Source organism: Pongo pygmaeus, chromosome 5 (assembly GCF_028885625.2).
Source record: "Pongo pygmaeus isolate AG05252 chromosome 5, NHGRI_mPonPyg2-v2.0_pri, whole genome shotgun sequence".
Classification (NCBI taxonomy): Eukaryota; Metazoa; Chordata; class Mammalia; order Primates; family Hominidae; genus Pongo; species Pongo pygmaeus.
Genome location: NC_072378.2, coordinates 147,168,439 through 147,188,226, shown reverse-complemented (window position 1 = coordinate 147,188,226; position 19,788 = coordinate 147,168,439). Strand labels below are relative to the sequence as shown.

The 19,788-nt window shown below is 36.1% G+C and overlaps 1 protein-coding gene across 2 annotated transcripts in view; it reads right to left on the bottom strand.

Moving 5' to 3' along the window:
- The window catches only part of ADGB (androglobin), a 210,738-nt gene that overhangs the window by 54,691 nt on the left and 136,259 nt on the right, over window positions 1-19,788 (bottom strand). For both annotated transcript variants that reach the window (XM_063667095.1, XM_054493505.2), the window contains exons 23-27: window positions 17,991-18,084; window positions 14,056-14,190; window positions 13,376-13,529; window positions 8,536-8,723; window positions 1,930-2,114 (exon numbers count right to left, since the gene is read on the bottom strand). In XM_063667095.1, coding sequence (XP_063523165.1) covers window positions 1,930-2,114; window positions 8,536-8,723; window positions 13,376-13,529; window positions 14,056-14,190; window positions 17,991-18,084 — 756 coding nt within the window. The remainder of the gene's footprint in view (window positions 1-1,929; window positions 2,115-8,535; window positions 8,724-13,375; window positions 13,530-14,055; window positions 14,191-17,990; window positions 18,085-19,788) is intronic.

Here is a 19,788-nt window from a genome sequence, read left to right as displayed (position 1 = left end):
TAAGGTTAAAGAAAAAGTAAAAAATAAATCATAGCCCATGGCTAACATAACACTACATAAAAATTTTATAGCATTCTAAGTTATAAAATATAATAAAACATATGTAGCCAAAGTTAGAAAAATGTATAGCATTAAGTATATTCATTTAAAGACAAGATTTAAAACATGAACTAAAATTGCAACTGGCAAAGCTAGAAGAAAAAACATTTGACTAAATTTTAAAAGTAGAGAAAGGGTTTTAAAAGATAAATATAAATATTGACGAAGTAGATTATAAATCTAAAAGAGCCATTCGGGTTTGAATAATAAATCCAATTCTTTCTAAGAAAAGACCAATAATACAGAGTAAATTCAAAAAAGTCTGATTAGGAATAAATTAAAAATAAATTTAAAAGAATACATTATATTTATACAAACCTATTGAGAAGATATATAAAATTTAAAAAATCCTTTATGCAAATTTATGCAGATAAATTGGAAATACTAAATGAATCTGTACTTCTCACTAAAAATATATTCTATAAAAATGAAAGGCAGTTAAAAAATAACCTTGGAAATTATTTTCTTAAATAGTAAAAAAACAAATAAATGTCTCTCCCCTAAAAACATCAGATTTAGAAAGTTTTGAGGACAAATCTAATAAATTTTTTAAAAAGAAATGAATCCTGGAGAATTTGAAAGACTCAAAAATAGAAAAACTACAAAGTTCTCAAATTAATTTCAAGTATTCATTATAATTTTAGCTTGAGAACTAGAAAAGAATAATGTATGGGTGCACATAGAGAAAAAAAACTCTCATAGAGATACAAAGGTATGATTATGATCCAACAAACTGAGGAAAATTATATATTCTAAACATAGGAGCATGTTAAAACATCATGGCCAAATAGGTTTTAGTCTAAGAATGCAAGAGTGATTCAAAATTAAAACTAAATTTATTAAACTCAAAGGAGTAAAATTTGATGATTTCTATAAACAACAACAAAAAATAACTAATAATGTTCCAAACCCACTCAATATTAAAATTCACAGCTATCAATAGAAGGAACTTTCTCAAGTTTCATAAAGTCTAACTATTAGAAGCCACCAAAAAAGATAATAAATGATAAATTATCCCACGTGTTCCTCCTTAAGAAAAGGAAATACATCATCATTACTTATTTAACCTTGGTTTGGAGGTCCCAGCCAAGGCCACAAAAAATAAATAAAGTTATTATTTTAAGAAAGAAGCAATATCAATGGGCAAAACAGGTAAGAACTCAGTTTTGCTTAAAATCTAAACGCAAAAATGGAGAATGAAGGCATAAAAGCCAAAATATTTAGTGTGTTTTGGCAAAAAAGCTAAAATATTAACTTTTTTTTCTGAGTAGCATGATTATAAGGCATTTCTTGTTCCCTTGTTTGTAATTTTCTATTTTTCCAAATATGCTACATTGGTAATGTGTGATTTTTACAGTCAGAATCAAGTTACTAACATAACTAAGTAATACACCTCAGAGTAGCACTGCTAACCATTATTTCCAAAATATTTTATTTATTTAATAACTCATTGAGAATAGTATATTGAAAGTAGTAACTTTAGTTTTCGTTAATTTTAGTTAAGTAGAATATTTTCTGAAAATAATGAATTAGGAATTTTAAAAAGTAAAAATATTCTTTCAAAATAATAAAAATTTGACTTCTTATTAAGAAGGCTCATGTAATAGGAAAGTAAATTTTTCTCCAAGGTGAAAAGGCTTTAAAATAAACCTATATTGATTTTCAGAGCTTAATTTGACATGCAAATGCTATACTTGTAATATTTTACTGTACTATGAAGTTTCATAATTTAAGTGGTTACTTACTACTTTATTTTCATTTTTAAAGTGTCATGAAAACATAAATATCCATTTATGACTCTAACTATCCTGTTCATAAAGGTACACTTACACTGGGAGCTCAAACCTTTCTCACTCTTCAAGAAGTGAAATGCTGGGATTATAGCTTGGCCTTTTCCAATGGAGCTCACCATAGTTTCTTCATTTTCTAGGACCTGCAGCTTGATGAATGCATCCGGTTTGGATGTGCGTACCTGTATTGTAGCAGGTTGTGGTGTTAGAACTTTAACTGAATATCTGTAAAGAAAAAAAGTTAACATTATAAGCAAGTATGTTGGTCTTTCTCTCAAGTCATTAAGTGAGATAGTTTGGATATATGTCCCTGCCCAAATCTCCTGTCAAATTGTGACCCTCACTGTTGGAGGTGGGGCCTGGTGAGAGGTAATTGGATCTTGGGGACAGGTTTCTCATGAATAGTTTAGCACCATCTACTTGGTGCCATTCACATGACAGTGAGTGAGTTGTCATGAGATCTGGTTGTTTAAACATGTGTATCCCCCTCCCCCTTTTTCTCTCGCTTACTCCTGCTCTGGCCATATGATGTGCCTGCTCCCCATTCCTCTTCTGCCATGATTGGAAGCTTCCTGAGGCCTCCCTAGACACTGAGCAGATGCCAGCATTATGTTTCCTGTACAGCCTGCAGAACAGTGAGCCGATTAAACCTCTTTTCTTCAGAAATTACCTAGTCTCAGGTATTTCTTTACAGCAATGCAAGACCAGACTAATACAGTAAGGAAAACTGTCTAATTTTCTGATATGATAACCTAAAAGTAAAACTACTTTGTAAAGTTCACTAACATCCTGAAAATACTGGAGTTATTATAGACTTTGGCAAAGGATCCCAATATAGTACTGTAAAACAAAAGGAAATAGAACTTTTATGATCATAAAATCCTAGATTTAAAAAATATAACTTTTTGTTTAGATGTAATAAGCAGTCACTTATAAAACTTGATAGCCCTAAAAAGGATATAAACAGACACTTCTCAAAAAATGACATACTTGTGGCCAACAAACATATAAAAGATAGCTAAACATCACTGATCATTAGAGAAATGTGAATCAAAACCACAATGAGATACCATCTCATGCCAGTCAGAATGATGATTATTAAGGTCAGGAAATGATAGATGCTGGTGAGGTTGCAGAGAAATGGAAACTCTTTTACACTGTTGGTGAGAATGTAAATTAGTTCAATCATTGTGGAAGACAGTGTGGTGATCCTCAAAGATTTAGAACCAGAAATACCATTTGACCCAGCAATCCCATTACTGGGTATATACCCAGAGAAAATATAAATCATTCTATTTTAAAGATACATGCATGCATATGTTCACTGCAGCACTATACACAATAGCAAAGACATGGAATTAACCCAAATGCACATCAATGATAGACTGGATAAAGAAAATATGGTACATATGCACCATGGAATACTATGCAGCCGTAAAAAGGAATGAGATCATGTCCTTTGCAGGGACATAGATGAAGCTGGAAGCCATTATCCTCAGCAAACTAATGCAGGAACAGAAAACCAAACACTGCATATTCTCACTTATAAGTGGCAGCTGAACAATGAGAACACATGGACACAGGGAGGGGAACAACACTGACTAGGGCATGTTAGGGGAGGGTGGGGGGTGGGAGAGCATCAGGGAAAAGAGCTAATGCATGCTGAGCTTAATACCTAGGTGATGGGTTGATAGGTGCAGCAAACCACCATGGCATATGTTTACCTATGTAACAAAACTGCACATCTTGCACAGGTACACTGGAACTTAATAAAAATAAACAAACATAAAATTGATAGCCCTAAAAGCCACCAAACCTGTTAATAGATCTGCAAACTACTGCCACGTCAACCCTCTCTATTACACAAAAAGCACTCCTGGCAGAAGCCTTTGGAGCTTCACTGATAATAGCATTTTCTGTGATTCACAAAAATACGGAGAAATTAAAGTAGTACCCACAGCCTCCATCTTCCCCCCTCACCAATAGTTTGGAAACCTCTTGCAAAAAGACTGGAAACATGCAGTCTAATCCATTCCTTCCCGCTCCCCTTTTAATGCAATTAAAGAGTTGGCTTTTTGTTCTCATTTTAGGTGATTCCTCACAAATGCTCAGGACACTATCAACTTTTAATTTCTCTAGAAATTTGCTTTTCTGAGTATCATGTCTCTCACATATATGACGATATGAAAGACAACACTTTTTTCTCTCTCTCTATATATGGAAAAGGTCACACAGGCTGGAGTGCAGTGGTGCAATTATGACTCACTGCACCTCGAACTCCTGGGCTCAAGTGATATTTCTGCCTCAGACTCCAATATAGCTGGGACTACAGGTATGCACCACCATGCTCAACTAAATTTTTATTTTTTGTAGAGACAGGATCTCACTATGTTACCCAGGCTGTTCTTGAACTCCTGGGCTCAAGCAATCCTCCTGCCTCAGCTTGTAAAATACTGGGATTACAGGCATGAGCCACTGTGCCTGGCCCCTCTCCTGTGTCTTAAATAAACCCCACTCTTTATTCCTCCTTGAAATTAGCTTGTGCATAAGTACAGTTCTCCACTATCTTTAAAACAGATTAAAACAAAGCAAAAAACAAACCAACACAACTTTCAGCCCACCTTGCAGTCCAGCCTCTACTGCATTTCCAACTTCCCAGCTCAGCACCTAAGGAGAGTTGTCTGCTTCCACTCTTCTCATCTTACCACCTTCCATGTGCCTACTCCATCACCAACACCAGTGATATGGTTTGGCTCTGTGTCCCCACCCAAATCTCATGTTGAATTATGATAATCAGGGTTGGAGGAGCAGCCTGGTAGGAGGTGATTGGATCATGGGGACGGAATTCCCCTTGCTGTCCTCATGATAGTGAGTGAGTGCTCATGAGATCTGGTTGTTTGAAAGTGTATAGCACTTCCCCTTTCTCTCCTGCTCTGCCATGTGCAGACTCTTCCTGCTTCCTTTTGGTCTTCTGCCATGATTGTAAGATTCCTGAGGCTCCTCCAAGCCATGCCTCCTGTACATACTGTAGAACTGTGAGTCAATTAAACCTCTTTTCTCCATAAATTACTGAGTCTCAGGTATGTCTTTATAGCAGTGTGAGAACGGACTAACACACCAGGTGCTAAACCTACTCTTGCCAAAGTTTCAAGGAGTTTGTCACCATCCTATGGAAACTTCGGTTCTCATCTTCTTTTACCTCTCAGGAGAACTTGACAGTGTTGATTGGACCCTGATTTCCTCCTCCTTTAAAAACTCTTCCACTATGAGCGCAGCAACTTTTATACTTTCCCTCCTATTTGGGGGCTGCTTTGCTTCCATTGACAGACATTCCCACAAACATCAGAGAGTCTTCATGTTCTGTCCTAGGTCTGATTCTCATTTTACAAACTTTCCTGGGCACTTCCATGAGCAGTAACAGAATAATGACTCCCAAATCAATGTCTGCAGTGGAACTACCTATGCAGAATCACTTGGCTATTTCACTAGACCACCACATTTAAAAACTGAAAAGGAATCAGTTTTCTTCATATGGCCCACCTTGCAAATGAGCTTCTCCCCTATATCTAAGTAAAGGACATCATCCAAACATTTCCCAAGTCAAACTCTAGAACTCCAGCAAGGCTGTCAATTTTACTTCACTATCTTAAAATCCTTTTCCTTCTCTCCAGATTCACTGTCACTGCCTGTTATGGGTTGAATTGTGTCCCCTCCTACCACCAAAGATCTGTTGGAGTTCTAACACCCAGTGCTTCATAATGTCACCTATTTGGAGATAGGGTCTTTTGCAGAGAATCAAGTTAAAATTAAGTCATTAGAGTGGGCTCTACTCCAGTATGATTGGTGTCCTCATAAAAAAAGGGAAATTTAGGACTGAGCACTGTGCCTCATGCCTGTAAACCCAGCACTTTGGGAGGCCAAGGCAGGCGGATTGCTTGAGGCCAAGAGTTTGAGACCAGCCTGGTCAACACAGCAAGACTCTGTCTCTATAAAAAATTTAAAAAATAATTAGCTGTGCATGGTGGCATGGGCCCGTAGTACCAGCTATGGTGAGGTGAGAGGATTGCTTGAGGCAGGAGTTAGAGTTTTTAGTGAGCCATGATTGCACCACTGAACTCCAGCTGGGCGACAAAGCGAGATTGTCTCTAAAGGAAAAGGGAAATTTGGAAACAGAGGCACACAGGGGAAAATACCACATGAAGATGTTGGCAGAGATAGATGTGATGCTTCTAAAAGCTAAGGATAACCAAAGATTACCAGCAAACCACAAGAAACCAGGAGAAAGTAATGAAACAGGTTCTCTCCCACAGCCTCAGTTGGAACCAACCCTGCTGACACTTTGATTTCACATTTCTGTTAATAGTTTCCACAGCTCTGCAACAATAAATGTCTATTGCATAAGTCAGCCACCCAGTGTGTGGACTTCTGTTACGGCAGTCCTCACAGGTCAATATGCTGCCCTACTTCAGACTGCCATAATCTCACTTCTGGGTTATTTCAAAGCTTTTACCTGGTTTCCCTCCCTCCGGTTATGCTCCCCTTCCATTCATTCAACACACTGCTGCCTTGAGTGAAGTTTTTTTCTTTTTTCATATTCCATGTCTTTTATGATTAAATATAATTTTAAAATAATACAGTTCTAACATCTTTTCTGTTATAAAATATAATTAATGGGCTGGGCACAGTTGTTCACGTCTGTAATCCCAGGACTTTGGGAGGCCGAGGCAGGTGGATCACTTGAGGCCAGGAGTTTGAGACTAGCCTGGACAACATGGTGAGACCTGATCTCTACAAAAAATACGAAAATTAACCAGGCTTGGTGGCATGCACCTGTAATCCCAGCTACTTGGGAGGCTGAGGCATGAGAATCACTTGAACCTGGGAGGCAGAGGTTGCAATGAGCCAAGATCGTGCCACTGTACTACAGCCTGGGTGACAGAGTGAGACTCTGTCTCAAAAAAATTTATATATATATATATGTATATACACATGCATATATATAATGTATTTTTAAAAATTCATGCTATGCAGACATAATTTTTAACACAAGTCTGATAATGTTTCTTAAAATCCTTTAAAGAGTCCTCTTACTCCTAATGTAAAAATCCATACTTCTTGTCCAGTGAGGCTCTTCTCAGAAAGCTTTTGCTGACTTTCTGGTCTTACTACTTACTATAGCACACCGAAACCCAACTCTGCAAACATAAAACAATGTCTTGAGTTTCCAGAAAAGGTTGTACATCCTTTAATTTATGAACTTTCACTTATGCTACCTAAGCAGCTCCCTCTTCACCTTCCTCACCACTCAGCTTGATGACTTTAATATCAGCTTCTGGGAGTAATTTAGGTAGTAGGTTAAATGTCACTTTTTAGTCTATTAGTGGCCCTGCCATGTGATACGATGGTTTTCTATCATAGTAGTTAAAATATTTTATCACAATTGCTATTTTTAGTTATTGGTGTGTTCCTTTCCTTCTTGAGAATACACATATTTTCCAAATTTTCTGTGCAGAGAAATGTATATTAAAAAGAGAAGATAAGTATTCTAACAACTCGTTGAATAACAACAGATTGTTAATGGAGGCCAATTATGTATCAGGCACTGTGTTAGGTCCTACATTGAAAATAAATGATTCTTGCCTTCAATCAATGTTGATTCTCATAGTGGCCAATGTGAAATTAACTAGATAGAATTTGATATGTCACAGTCTCAGAGAGAACAAAGGACTATAGGAACATGACCAGAGCCAACTAATTATATTTGAAGGTTTAAGCACAAAGAATTTTACTATTGAAAATTATCATTAAAGGTGATTTTTTTTTTAAGTGGAGAGGTGGGGACAGGACACATGGGACAAGAGGAAATGCTTGAGCAAAATAAAATTTCTGGGCATATATATCAGGAGGTGGTCGTTAGTTCCATCAGGAGAGCACACTGTGTTAGGCATCTGTTCAAGAATGCTAAATAACATGCTATGTGCTTCGGAGTTTATCTGTAGCCAATGGAACGTTATCAAAGGTTTTAAAGCAGGAGAATCACATATTTAAATATGTGTGGTTGAAAGGCAATTACTGTGGAAGTAAAGGATGAGTATGTAAATGGATATGGAGAATGATAAAAAACTGATTAAGTGCAGAAAAGGGAATATAGTAGAGTCATGGATTCCAGAAACAAAACAATTGTATAGACTGAAGATAATGAGGGCTGGAAATAGTGCAGGGACATTGAAGACTGATTAACGAAAGAGAGTGGAATCTATGATTAGGCTATTTAAGGAGAGCACTGCACATAGATGAGCATAAAAAGAAGGCTGAGTTGGTTGATTAAACCCCCACAAAATACTAGCCAGAGATGGAGCAGCAGCAGAAGAAAATAGTAAGAGGAAGCCATGTCATGAAGAATCTTTAATCAAAGTCAAGTAGGATGAAGACTTAGGGAAATCTCACTACCATTATATGTAGCCATACAGGCTTAATCTTACGTAACACCCACATAATCACATTACACTCAATTAATTGTTTCCAAAAAGAATATAGAATTTGAAATTCAAAACCGACTCAGGGTTTTACTGCAGAATTTATTTTTATCCTAAAATATTAATATTTTTTGAAAAAATGCCTTTCCCCTTCCATCATATACGTGTACCTGAATAAAATTTTCTTATCATTGGGTATGTAGTAATCTCGGATTTCCTTTATGGCAAAGGTATTGCATGGAGAGTCTCGAGAGAGGCATGGCAGTGGAGCAGAAGAACCAATGAGACGCAGTTTCCATCGTGAGGCTGCTACATATGTGTCACCTGTAAATGCTTCCGCCACGAAAGTGTATCCCTTCTATGAGAAAGATAAATTACACAGAAATGAATTATGTCGTTATTATTCTGTCAAATGTACAATATCTAACAGTGCTAAATGTCTTATTATTATGATATACCTATAGGTCCCAAGATCTCTTAATAAACATAGAATCACTAGGATTATGTTTGGAATTTCTCTTAGAAAGCACTATCCTACAAAGTTTTCAGGAAAACAATAAACTCTGATACTTTCCTTTGTGTGGTTCCTTAACTATAAAATAAAGTGCTTAACTACAATAGATGATTACTATGTCCTCTTCTAATTCTTCTAATGCCTCCCATGGCAGATTTTTATCATTGCACCATCCCAGAGTAGCCCAAAAGCTTCTTACTTGATTTTCCTGTCACCCAGATCTATCTTTCTGGAATACTGAAGTAAGAACAGCAGAAGAGTTCAAAGAAATGTATTCTGTTGACATGACAGGTAAAACTGTAAAATTAATAGCTGATTTGATTCCACAGAACCCAGATGTGTGATTGAGGATGAGCTCTGTAGATTGCAGAAAAGGGGCAGCTCAAGAGCCTGGGAATGGCTTACTTTATGATGGGGAAGAGCTTGGTTTAACATAATTGGATAGCTGGCTAAAAAGTCAGTGAATCAAAAGCGTGATATCATAATAGATGCAAATGTTCAAAGTAATTCTGAGATTATAATTCCAGATGCCCCTAATAAAGAATAAAAAGATAGATTTGTCTTCCAGGTGTACTGTGCCCACAGATAGCTCTCTGGTATGTTTAGATTTCCAGAAGTAAAAATTAGATATATATAAGCCAGAATGAATTTTTTAAAAGTTTCCTACACATCTAGAAATATTAGCTGGAATTCCAGTCCCCATAATGAGATGAGAATTGCAACACCAGTAAGGACTTTATGACAGCATGTTTGGGGCAAGTAAAAAAAAATGTATAATAAAGCATTTTTACTGGCGAAGTGTAATGCACATATGTATTGATATTTTTATTATTATTTGAGTTCATTGTACTAATGAATTAAAGAGGCAAAGCAAAATTATTTTGTTTTTGCTTAGACTCAGAATAATTATAAAGGAAAAAGTTATTAAATGGTGGGATAGATATTGGTAAGTGAAAATCCAAAGCTAAATCAGTGATGGGATTATAGGACAGAACTCGGCTATTCTAAATGGATTCAGTAGTAAAAGAGTTATATAATCGAGTACTGAGTATTGAGGAATCCCATAGACTAGTATTCTGAATTACAGTGTATGGTCTTGAGTATTTATGAAAAAAATGGAGCAAACAAGTCTGATTTTTCAAACTTAAGAAGAATGTATACTCTGCAAACCACAGATTAGTAAGTCTAATAATAGTGCTTATCAAAGTTCTGCCGCAGCTCATAAAAAGCATGTCTCATGTGAACCTCAAAGATAAAACCTATTCTTAAAGCCAGCATGAGTTTATTGGAAACAAAACTTATTTACTTTTTTCATAAGATTAGAAGACACAACATCAGGTAAAAGTTGCAGACATGGTGTTTATGAATTTCAGGCAGGCATATGTCAAGGCCTCTGGTGAATTTCATATGGGCCAGGATGCCTCTTGATGAGCCTGCTGGGCAGAATTAGCCACAAAATTCCCACCTAAGATTGCTAGTTGTATAACTGCTCAATAGAGTTTTAGACATTACCTAGCCAGCCAAAGATATTCTCTCTTGAGGTGTCTCCTGAGTCCACCATATCAACATGCCTTGTAGGTACCCAAAGACTGACGCAAACACAGGGTACAAAACAATGGATCAATGATCCTCTTTATGTTTTGTGGGTCAGAATTACTTTCAGAGGCAGCATTCAGTTCTGGGAACCACATTTTAGCAGGGACAAAGGTAGTTTGGATAAATGTTCAAAGATCAAGAACTATGAAGAGAGGAAAACTGCAGCACAAAAGGGTCCACTGAAGCTATTTTTCTATTCACACAGCTTGACATTCTCCTCCGCAATTTCTCCACTTTAAACTTTTTTTCTTTTTGGAGGTGTAGTTTCACTCTTGTCACCCAGGCTGGAAAGCAGTGGTGTGATCACGGCTCACTGCAACCTCCGTCTTCTGGGTTCAAGTGATTCTCCTGCCTCAGCCTCCCTAGTAGGTGGGACTACAGGCACACACCACCACACCTGGCTAATTTTTGTATTAGTAGAAGAGACGGGCTTTTGCCATGTTGGCCAGGCTGGTCCCGAACTCCTGACCTCAGGTGATCCACCTGCCTTAGCCTACCGAAGTGCTGGGATTATGGGCATGAGCCACTGCGCCCGGCCTTAACTTTTTTTCTAAACAGAGCTGACTAGAGTGAGACGGCAGAAGAGATAAAATATGAGACAGGAAGTATGTTTGCTGCAGTCTCAATTTACAACTTAAAAATAATAGTTAAGTGGAGCTAGAATGTTCTTCTGAACGTTGACTCAAAATGTATCACTTAGAACTAGCCGAAAAATTCAAGCTTAATCTAGAGAGGGAGGTCTACAATGGAGTTTCTAAAACAAAAACCAAACCCATCCCAACCCAAGGAAGTATGCTAGATGTAAATAATAATCAGATTTGTACTTGGTTCAACCAAATATTCTTTAAAGGTCTCTTCCAAAATGAAGCATTCAAGACTAGCATTAGTATATTTATCTAGTAATACAGAATTCATTCCTAGAATTTGATGACATCTATAACCTTGATAGAGTCTCCCTTCAAATTAAATCATCTTCTTCCTCTTAATCTTTGTGACTTTTGAATTCTAATCACAAATTAAATAAACTGTTTCTGTTCAAAAGGAAGCCTAACTCAAACTTTAAAAACAAACATTCAAAAAATAATCTACTGGTGTGTGGACAAATTTGTTGGTGAAGAACTAGCTCTGTAGTTTGGTTTAACCCAAGGCATTCTGCTGCAGAAAGGCCAGGTTTAGAGGAGGGGTGTCCAATCTTTTGGCTTCCCTGGGCCACAGTGGAAGAATTGTCTTGAGCCATGCATAAAATACACTAACACTAACTAAACTGAGGAACTTAAAAAAAAAGAATCACAAAAATATCTCATAGTGTTTTAAGAAAGTTTACAAATTTGTGTTGGAATATATTTAAAGTCATCCTGGGCAGCATGCAGCCTATGGGCCGTGGGTTGGACAAGCTTGGTTTAGAGATACCATTTATTAGGACATGGGGAAGAATAAATATAGTATAAAAGGAACTGGTGTGGGTCAAATAAAGTTTGTAAATACATGTTTGATGTACAGGAATTGAATTTTATTAGCAAAGTATTCTGTTTTAAAGTGATATGTAAATGCCCTTTTAAGGTAATTAACAAGAACAATAAATAAAAATAATATATTGATGCATTGACTTTGATCAAGTGAGTTTTGAAAAATTATGTTTAGGTGTATAATTCCAAACATAGATAACTGCACACAAAAATATTGATGTTTATCAGATTTGCTTATAAAATGTAAATGTTAAATTTGCCAAATTTAATGCAAAATAAAAATAATTTAAGCCCAAGTTACAATTTGAGAATATCATCAAATTTAATAAACTCTGATTGCAATATAAAAAATCTATCTTATTAAAAATGACAGAAAAACAAAGGTTTAATGAAACACATACAACTTCTAAATTATAATAAAATGGTAAAAAAACTTTCAAGAAAACAGATTATATATGTATATAATATATACATATGCACACAGATGTAGCAATGGGGTTAAGTAGTTTCATCAAAAATTTAATTGCCCTTATTTTTAAAATGTTTCCTAAAATCTCTAAGACAGCATGAAAGAGCTATTAGGATTTTTATGGAGTTAATACATTTTTAAATGTATCCTTCATTTATACAAAAGCAGTATTCATGAGATAAGTATGTTCTAATTTACACAAAATAATGTATAGAATCATAGGCTGAAATGAATCTCAGAAGTCAAGTACAGACATAACTCAAAAAGAAAAATGAAGAGGTTTAAAGGCATAAAGCTGCAGAATGGAAGATCAGAGCTAAAACAGCCCTCTTCATATCCAGTTAGGTATACATTATCATTTGTTGTGATTCTCTCTTAGTGGAAATGACTGAAAAGAAAAATATGAAATTCAAATAAACAGAGAAGCAATGTGGTTTGAGTGAAGGTCAGAGATCAGGGTCTATCATTTAGCCACAGTAAGGTCCCCAAGTACCTCTGGCTGGTAAAGCAATTTATGTAGCCCTCAAAATGAGGTGGTGATGGTTGGTGGCTATGTGACTACAATTTTCTGAAATGTACAGGAGCAGAATAAAAACCCAGTGGGAAACAAAGATAATCATCTGATTTGGTTTTGGGATAAGGCTAAAGGAGCTCTTTAGATTCATTTCTATTTTAAGCATTTATATGTTTCTTAAATTTCAATAATTAGGATTTCTAATGCTTTCTTTTTGTCATATTTTTTTTCGGAAGAAGAAGAAAGAGCGTTGAGAGGTAAAGAATGCTTTAGCATTTACATTAAATATCTCCTACTGTTAAATATATGGGACTTCTATAGTGAAAGATCAGGGCCTTATTTGCCTGTTAAGTAGATTAAAAACAACTCTGCCCTCCCTTCAGGACCCTCTACAAGCTGGTGGCTTTTCACTGCCTTTCTATCATATGTGGAGAATAAATTTTATACCTACCTTATTCTTGGTATAAAGATAAGGCACTACTTTTTGGAACACCTTTGGCACTTGCTCCATTGTGTCATTATTAACAACATGTAGGATACAGACTGGAAGTGTAGTATATACTTTGGGAACCAAAATCATATCTTGAGGAACCAAAAATGTTTCTCTGTAATTACAAAAGCATGAACTTTCCCTTGACATGCATCTTAAAGGAAGTTTGAAATTTGCATTAACGCCAAGAAATTTTAAAAAAAATCCAAAGTTCCAAATAACTAAAAGGCACACATGTTATTTTCTTTTAAAAATTACTATTAATATGTTATTTTGTCAAGTAAATGCAAATGCTATTAAAAAATCAATTTTATAAGTAGTTCTGACTTTTACCAAATATGCTATTGCTTAGAAATTAAAGAATCTTTTTCTATACTAAAAGCATATTAATTTGTTATGGTATTTTTATCATGAACATGAAAGGTTCTAATAATTACCAAACATTCTTCATATTTTGAGGAAAAGAATAGATAAAAATTTCTATAATATCTCATTTAAAATGCCAAGTGTGGGAGAATTTTAACTAACTTATGAAAGCAACCCAGAAGCTAATACCTTTATTACTATCATAAATAAATATTCATAAATACAGATATTGCAAGCCATTTAGAGACATATTTGTCATTATATAACAACCTCACCTGAATACTACAAACCAAGAATTTGGTGGCTGTTCTTGATAAGTCACAGTATAATCTGCAAAAGCAATCTTAGTTTCTTCATCTTGATAGCATGGATAATATTCCAAAGACTTGCACTTGCTTTTAAACATTAGTCTAGAAATATAAAAATAAATTTTGTATCAATGGCAAAAGCCACTTTAAAGATAAACTCTATTTACAAAAAGAAATGACAAAAAATAGTATAAGATATTGGAAGTCATTGTTGGCTAGATTGAGATCTTGATCAAAGGGGGTCTGTGTAGTCCCTGATACATGGTGCCAAGGGAAGGGGACCCATTCTAGGTCAATCACAAAAGATGTTTGTCAAAGGTGCCCAAGGTTATCTGAGGCTCTCAAAGGAGAACATGATTCATGATTGAGGGAGTAAAGTTTACAGGTGGGAAACCAGAACCGAAGTTGAAGCTATAAGGATAGAAAAACTAGAAGCAAGCAAACCAGCAACAAAACTGGATGAGAGTCACTGAAGGGCCTGGAATTAAAGTAGAGAAAATGGAGACTGAAATGGAGTTTAAAGTGAGAAATACGTTTGGAAAAATAGATTTTAAAAATCTAAGGCCATGCACAAGTGGAGAGGGCTGGCTTTCCTCCTGCATGATTTCTGAGTGTGTAAGGGAGTAGAGCATACACTGCTAATCTAATTATGGAGCTGAGGTTTCTCCACGTTTTCCCCCTGGAAGGCTGTGACATATTCCAGAACACAATGGGAGTGATGATGTGATGGATTTTCTGGGTCTTATCCCTCCTATTCCACCAGAAACTGGATGCGCCCTTTGTAGCACTGGGAATATAAGGCCCTTTATACGATGTCTCAGGTATTAGCTGGGATGGAAGCATTATGGCCATAGCAAATGGTTCTGTTTTAGAGGTCTAGACAGAGCCAGAGGTGTTCTTGTCTTCCAGAAAGCAGATGTTTCCATTGATTGTCAGTGGAAAGCAAAGCCATGGTGGTCCTCATGGAAGACAAAAGTCACATACTCCATTTCATCATTGGGTTTTGTTGATCATAGGCTTTTGGTAGGAGGAAACTAACAGGATTATACTTGGAAGGGGGTTAAAAGGCCTTTTAAAATGGTGACAAAGACGAATAATAGGGTAACCGTCTATCCAAGTTTGCCTGGGATAGCTGTGGTTTATACTTACAGTCCTGGCCTAATTATTAGCAGTTCTCCATCTTTTCTTGTCAATGTCCTAGTTTGGATGATCAGTGGTATGATAATTCTAACTAGGAGCTATAAAGTGCAGGTCTGTCAATACAGGACCCCCCTGGAAATCACACAGGGCTGGCCTAATCTATACAAGGATGTTGGCTCAACCAACATGGGAATTAAGCTGGTCGCAGTGGGAATTGACTGTAACAGGACCTGCCACCATTCTAAAATAAGGGTGTGATTTCTGGTCTTCCCAGACTGTCACTGTTCCCCTTAAACCTTCTACCCTTTTAATGAATGTAGGGCCATCAAAATCCTGATGAACTATATAGAATATTTTCAATGACCCAGGGTGATACACCTGACTGAGTTGGAAGATTTAGTCTTAATTAAGAATTAGTTTCAATTTAGTCAGATTTTTATCTGATACGATGCCCTCATAGGGGAGTTTGTTTTTTAGACATCATTTGCAAGAAAATTGGGTGCAAGATCTGACCTATAGATTTTCCTGTGATAGGCCCCACAATGCAGAAGCAACTTGTACAAGAGGGTCTGTTCTCTCTGTGTGCGTCCACACAATTGGATTGAATTGTTAAGATGAAGTGGGATTTGGCCAGGTGCAGTGGTTCATGCCTGTAATCCCAGCACTTTGGGAGGCCAAGGCAGGTGGATCACGAGGTCAGGAGATCGAGACCATCCTGGCTAACACGGTGAAACCCCGTCTCTACTAAAAATACAAAAAATTAGCTGGGCATGGTGGCAGGCATCTGTAGTCCCAGCTACTAGGGAGGCTGAGGCAGGAGAATGGCGTGAACCCAGGAGGCGGAGCTCGCAGTGAGCCCAGATCGCGCCACTGCACTCTAGCCTGGGCGACAGAGCGAGACTCTGTCTAAAAAAAAAAAAAAAACATGAAATGGGATTCAAATTTCAAATGGGATTCAATCTTAAGACTAAATCATAAATTGGTAAACTCAGTTCTTCCCCTTCAGAGTTGAGAATGAAAGGCTAGGCTTCAGAACCTCAAAGTTCCACATGTAGTAGTAATGACAATACCAATGTTTACTGTGGCTACTTTTCTGTAATGATTCAATCTGTGGCATTGTGCTAAGTACTTTTCCTGTCTACCTTAATTTATCTTTACAGATTTATGAGAGAATAGTACTATACAGTAGATATTACTATCCCTATGCTACATATAAAAATTAAGTTTAGAGAGGATAAGAATCTTGTCTTGGACAACAATAATTAGTAGAGCTGGGGTTAGCTTCAGGTCTTGTGTCAAATTATGTGTTCTTAACCATAGAATTAATGCCTGCTAGGATAAGGTAGCTTTGGATGCCACTGGGATTTGAGTTTAAATAACAGACTTTTTGGGTTTATCTGTCCAAGAAATGTGTATGTAGAACTCAAAGCATTGAAAGAGCATGGCCTCTGTATCAGATATGAGCTGAGATTCCGTGAAATGGTCTTGGCTGTAGTGGAAAGATCACATGGAGAAGAACGACAATCCCCTGAAGGTATTATGCTAGTGTTTCAAATACACCTCCCTGGTGTACTGATCCTATTCCCTAATAGGGACACTCACTTTTTAGCACATAGTTTTCATGAAAATTAGGTGTAGGATCTGACCTAGAGATCTCCTCCTGGTAGCCCCAAAATACAAAAGCAGGTTGGAAAAGAGGGTTTGTGCTCCTCATGTGCATTCATACAATTAAAACTTTAGGCAAAAGTGTAACCCTTTTAGGAACTGGATTCTGGAGTAAAGGTTAATCAAGTAATCTGCATGGGGTCTGCAGAGTCTCTTGAAAATGTAAACTGATGTCTTTTATCAGTTTTGGAAAGTTCTCACCTGTTATCTTTGTACCTTCTGTCACTCCAATTACTTACACACTAAGCTTTCTAAGAATAACCCACAAGTCCCTTATGCTATTTTCCATTCATTTTCTCTTAGCTTCGCTTGGGATACTTTTTATTGACATATTACCCAGTTCACTAAACTCTTCTTCTACTATGCCTAATCTGTGGTTAAATTCATTAATGAGTTCCTAATTTTGGTTATTAAAATGTTCATTGATGTACTTTCCATTTGTCTGTGTTTTATTAAATTCTCAAACTTTTAATCTATTTTCTCTTTTTTATTATTTATTTTCTTGCTCATTTTCATAACAGTCAAGCTTAGATTTTTTTTTTCTGCCACCTCTAAAATCTAAATCCCCAGAGTGTATGGTTCCACATATTTTCCATAATGTACAGTGTGTATATATACTGGGGGGGAGGTGAGTGGGTGTGTAATTTTTTTCTGTTTTGTTCAGGTTAGCATGACTGTTGGACATGAATTATGGCTAGAATGCAGTTTTTCTAAGGTTCAATCTACCTCCGCCTTGTCCCTGTTTAGAAAGTGTTGTCCTCCAAGGATTTCATCTGACTATTTGTTGACTGGGATCTCATCCGCTACCAGGTCCTAAACTTTAATTTTTGTCTTCTCAGTACCATAAGATTTAAGGAAACTTTGTTCTGCTCCTAGAGGTTTTCTGCTTAGAATTTTAGTTCCGTGCAATTAAAACATAAACAAAAAGTAGCAAGTACCATAGAAATGTTTCAGATAAAATATTGTGGAAGGTCCAAAGTAATGGTGTGGTTCTGGCTGCAGTGACTGTGGAGCTCTCAACAAATATGGTAGTATTCAAACTGGACTTTCACAAAAGGACAATACACTGCAATAAAAATATCATTTGACTGCTTTACCTTAAGAGAGAAACTGCATACTGTTCTAAATTCATTTCCAATATAGCCCAAACTTTTTGAAGAGTATCTGCAACACTGATATTTTCTTTTGTGTCTAAAAATAATAATAAATAATAACAATGTTAAGCTTTAAGATGCCTGAAAGATCATCTTGTCCAAAGCCTTCATTTTCACAAATGAAGTTGAAACTCACAAGTAAGATGGTATCCAAAGTCATAGGCTTCATTAGCAGAAAAATCAGATTTAAAATATAAGCTACAAACTTCTAGTCAAGAGCTCCGCTCACCATATTATGCTGTTTCCCATCATCTTTAATTTAAAGTCTTAGAATATTGCTCGACCTAAGTTAAGTTAGTCATCAAAGTGTTTACATAAGGAGACCTCTGTCACACTAAAACTTTTTTTGTGACAGATCTTTTCTCAGAAAAAGTAATCCATCCAATTTTTCTAAAGAACAATGGCTAATAGGATTTTATTGGAGCTCAATCTACTGCATTATCTGCAAATGGTTTAAAAGTAGATAATTTGCCAAGAAAATACGAATCCTTATTAAGAGCCTCAAATTTACTGTATCAGAAACTAACATTCTTTTTCTAATTATCCTATCTTAATTTCTTCATAATATTTGCCAGCATCTGAAATTGATATTTTCATATATTTACTTGTCTATTATATGCTTACTCTCACTAGAATACAAGATTCATCAGAGTAGAAACCTTCTCTGTTTTATTGACTGCTATAAGGCCAAAATATGTAACATTGCTGTGCAATCAAGAGTCATTCAATAAATATATGTTGAGTGAAAAAAATGCAAACACTGTTTAAAAAACATTTTGAATAGTTGAACACAAACTCAGTGAAGTACATTACTAAATTGCCCATATTTTCAGTCTCTAAAAAGGGAAGTAAAATCATTATATGAAAATTTTTACAACATATATGGACAATAAAAGCATATTTTACCATATGCATGGTTTGAATATATTTCCCAAACTTTATGTGTTAGAAACTTAATTCCCAAAGTAACAGCATTGAGAAGTGGAACCTTTAAGAGGTGATTAGCTCATGAGGGCTATGCCCTTATGAATGAATTAATGTGATTATTGAAAGAGTGCGTTAGTTATCTCAGAAGTGGCTTCCTGATAAAAAGATGAGTTCTGGCTCTCTCTATCCCTCCTTTATCTCTTTCTCTCTCTCTCTCTCTCTTTCATGAGTGTGCTCTCTCACCCTGCCACCTTCCTCATGGGATAAAGGCTCTGTCCAGATGCAAACCCCTTGATTTTGGATTTTCCAGCCTTCAGAACTGTAAGAAATAAATCTCTGTTCTTTATAAATAACCTAGTCTTTGGTATTCCATTATAGCAGCACAAAATAAAGCAAGACATCCTATATTGAGTTTGATGAATGCATATGTTTTGTAATGGGGAAAAAAACCCCATTAAATTAGACAACTATCATTAAACTATGTAATTTAGGGTTTTTAAACCATTGTGTATCTGACATTTTTACTACTTAAACATTTTAAATATTACTAAATGTTTTAAATAGATCTTTTTTTTTTACAAGAAAATGTTTCAATATATGTAAAGAATTCTATTGGAGGTAAGGCTTCTCCTATCAAAATGTCAGCAAAAAGCACAGAATGAAAATAATTGAATATATATTTTTTGTTTTTTGTTTTTTGAGACAAGATCTCACCCTGTCACCCAGGCTAGAGTGCAGTGGTGTGATCTCAGCTCAGGCTCGCTGCAACCACCACCTCCTGAGCTCAGGTAATCCTCTCACCTCTGCCTCCCAA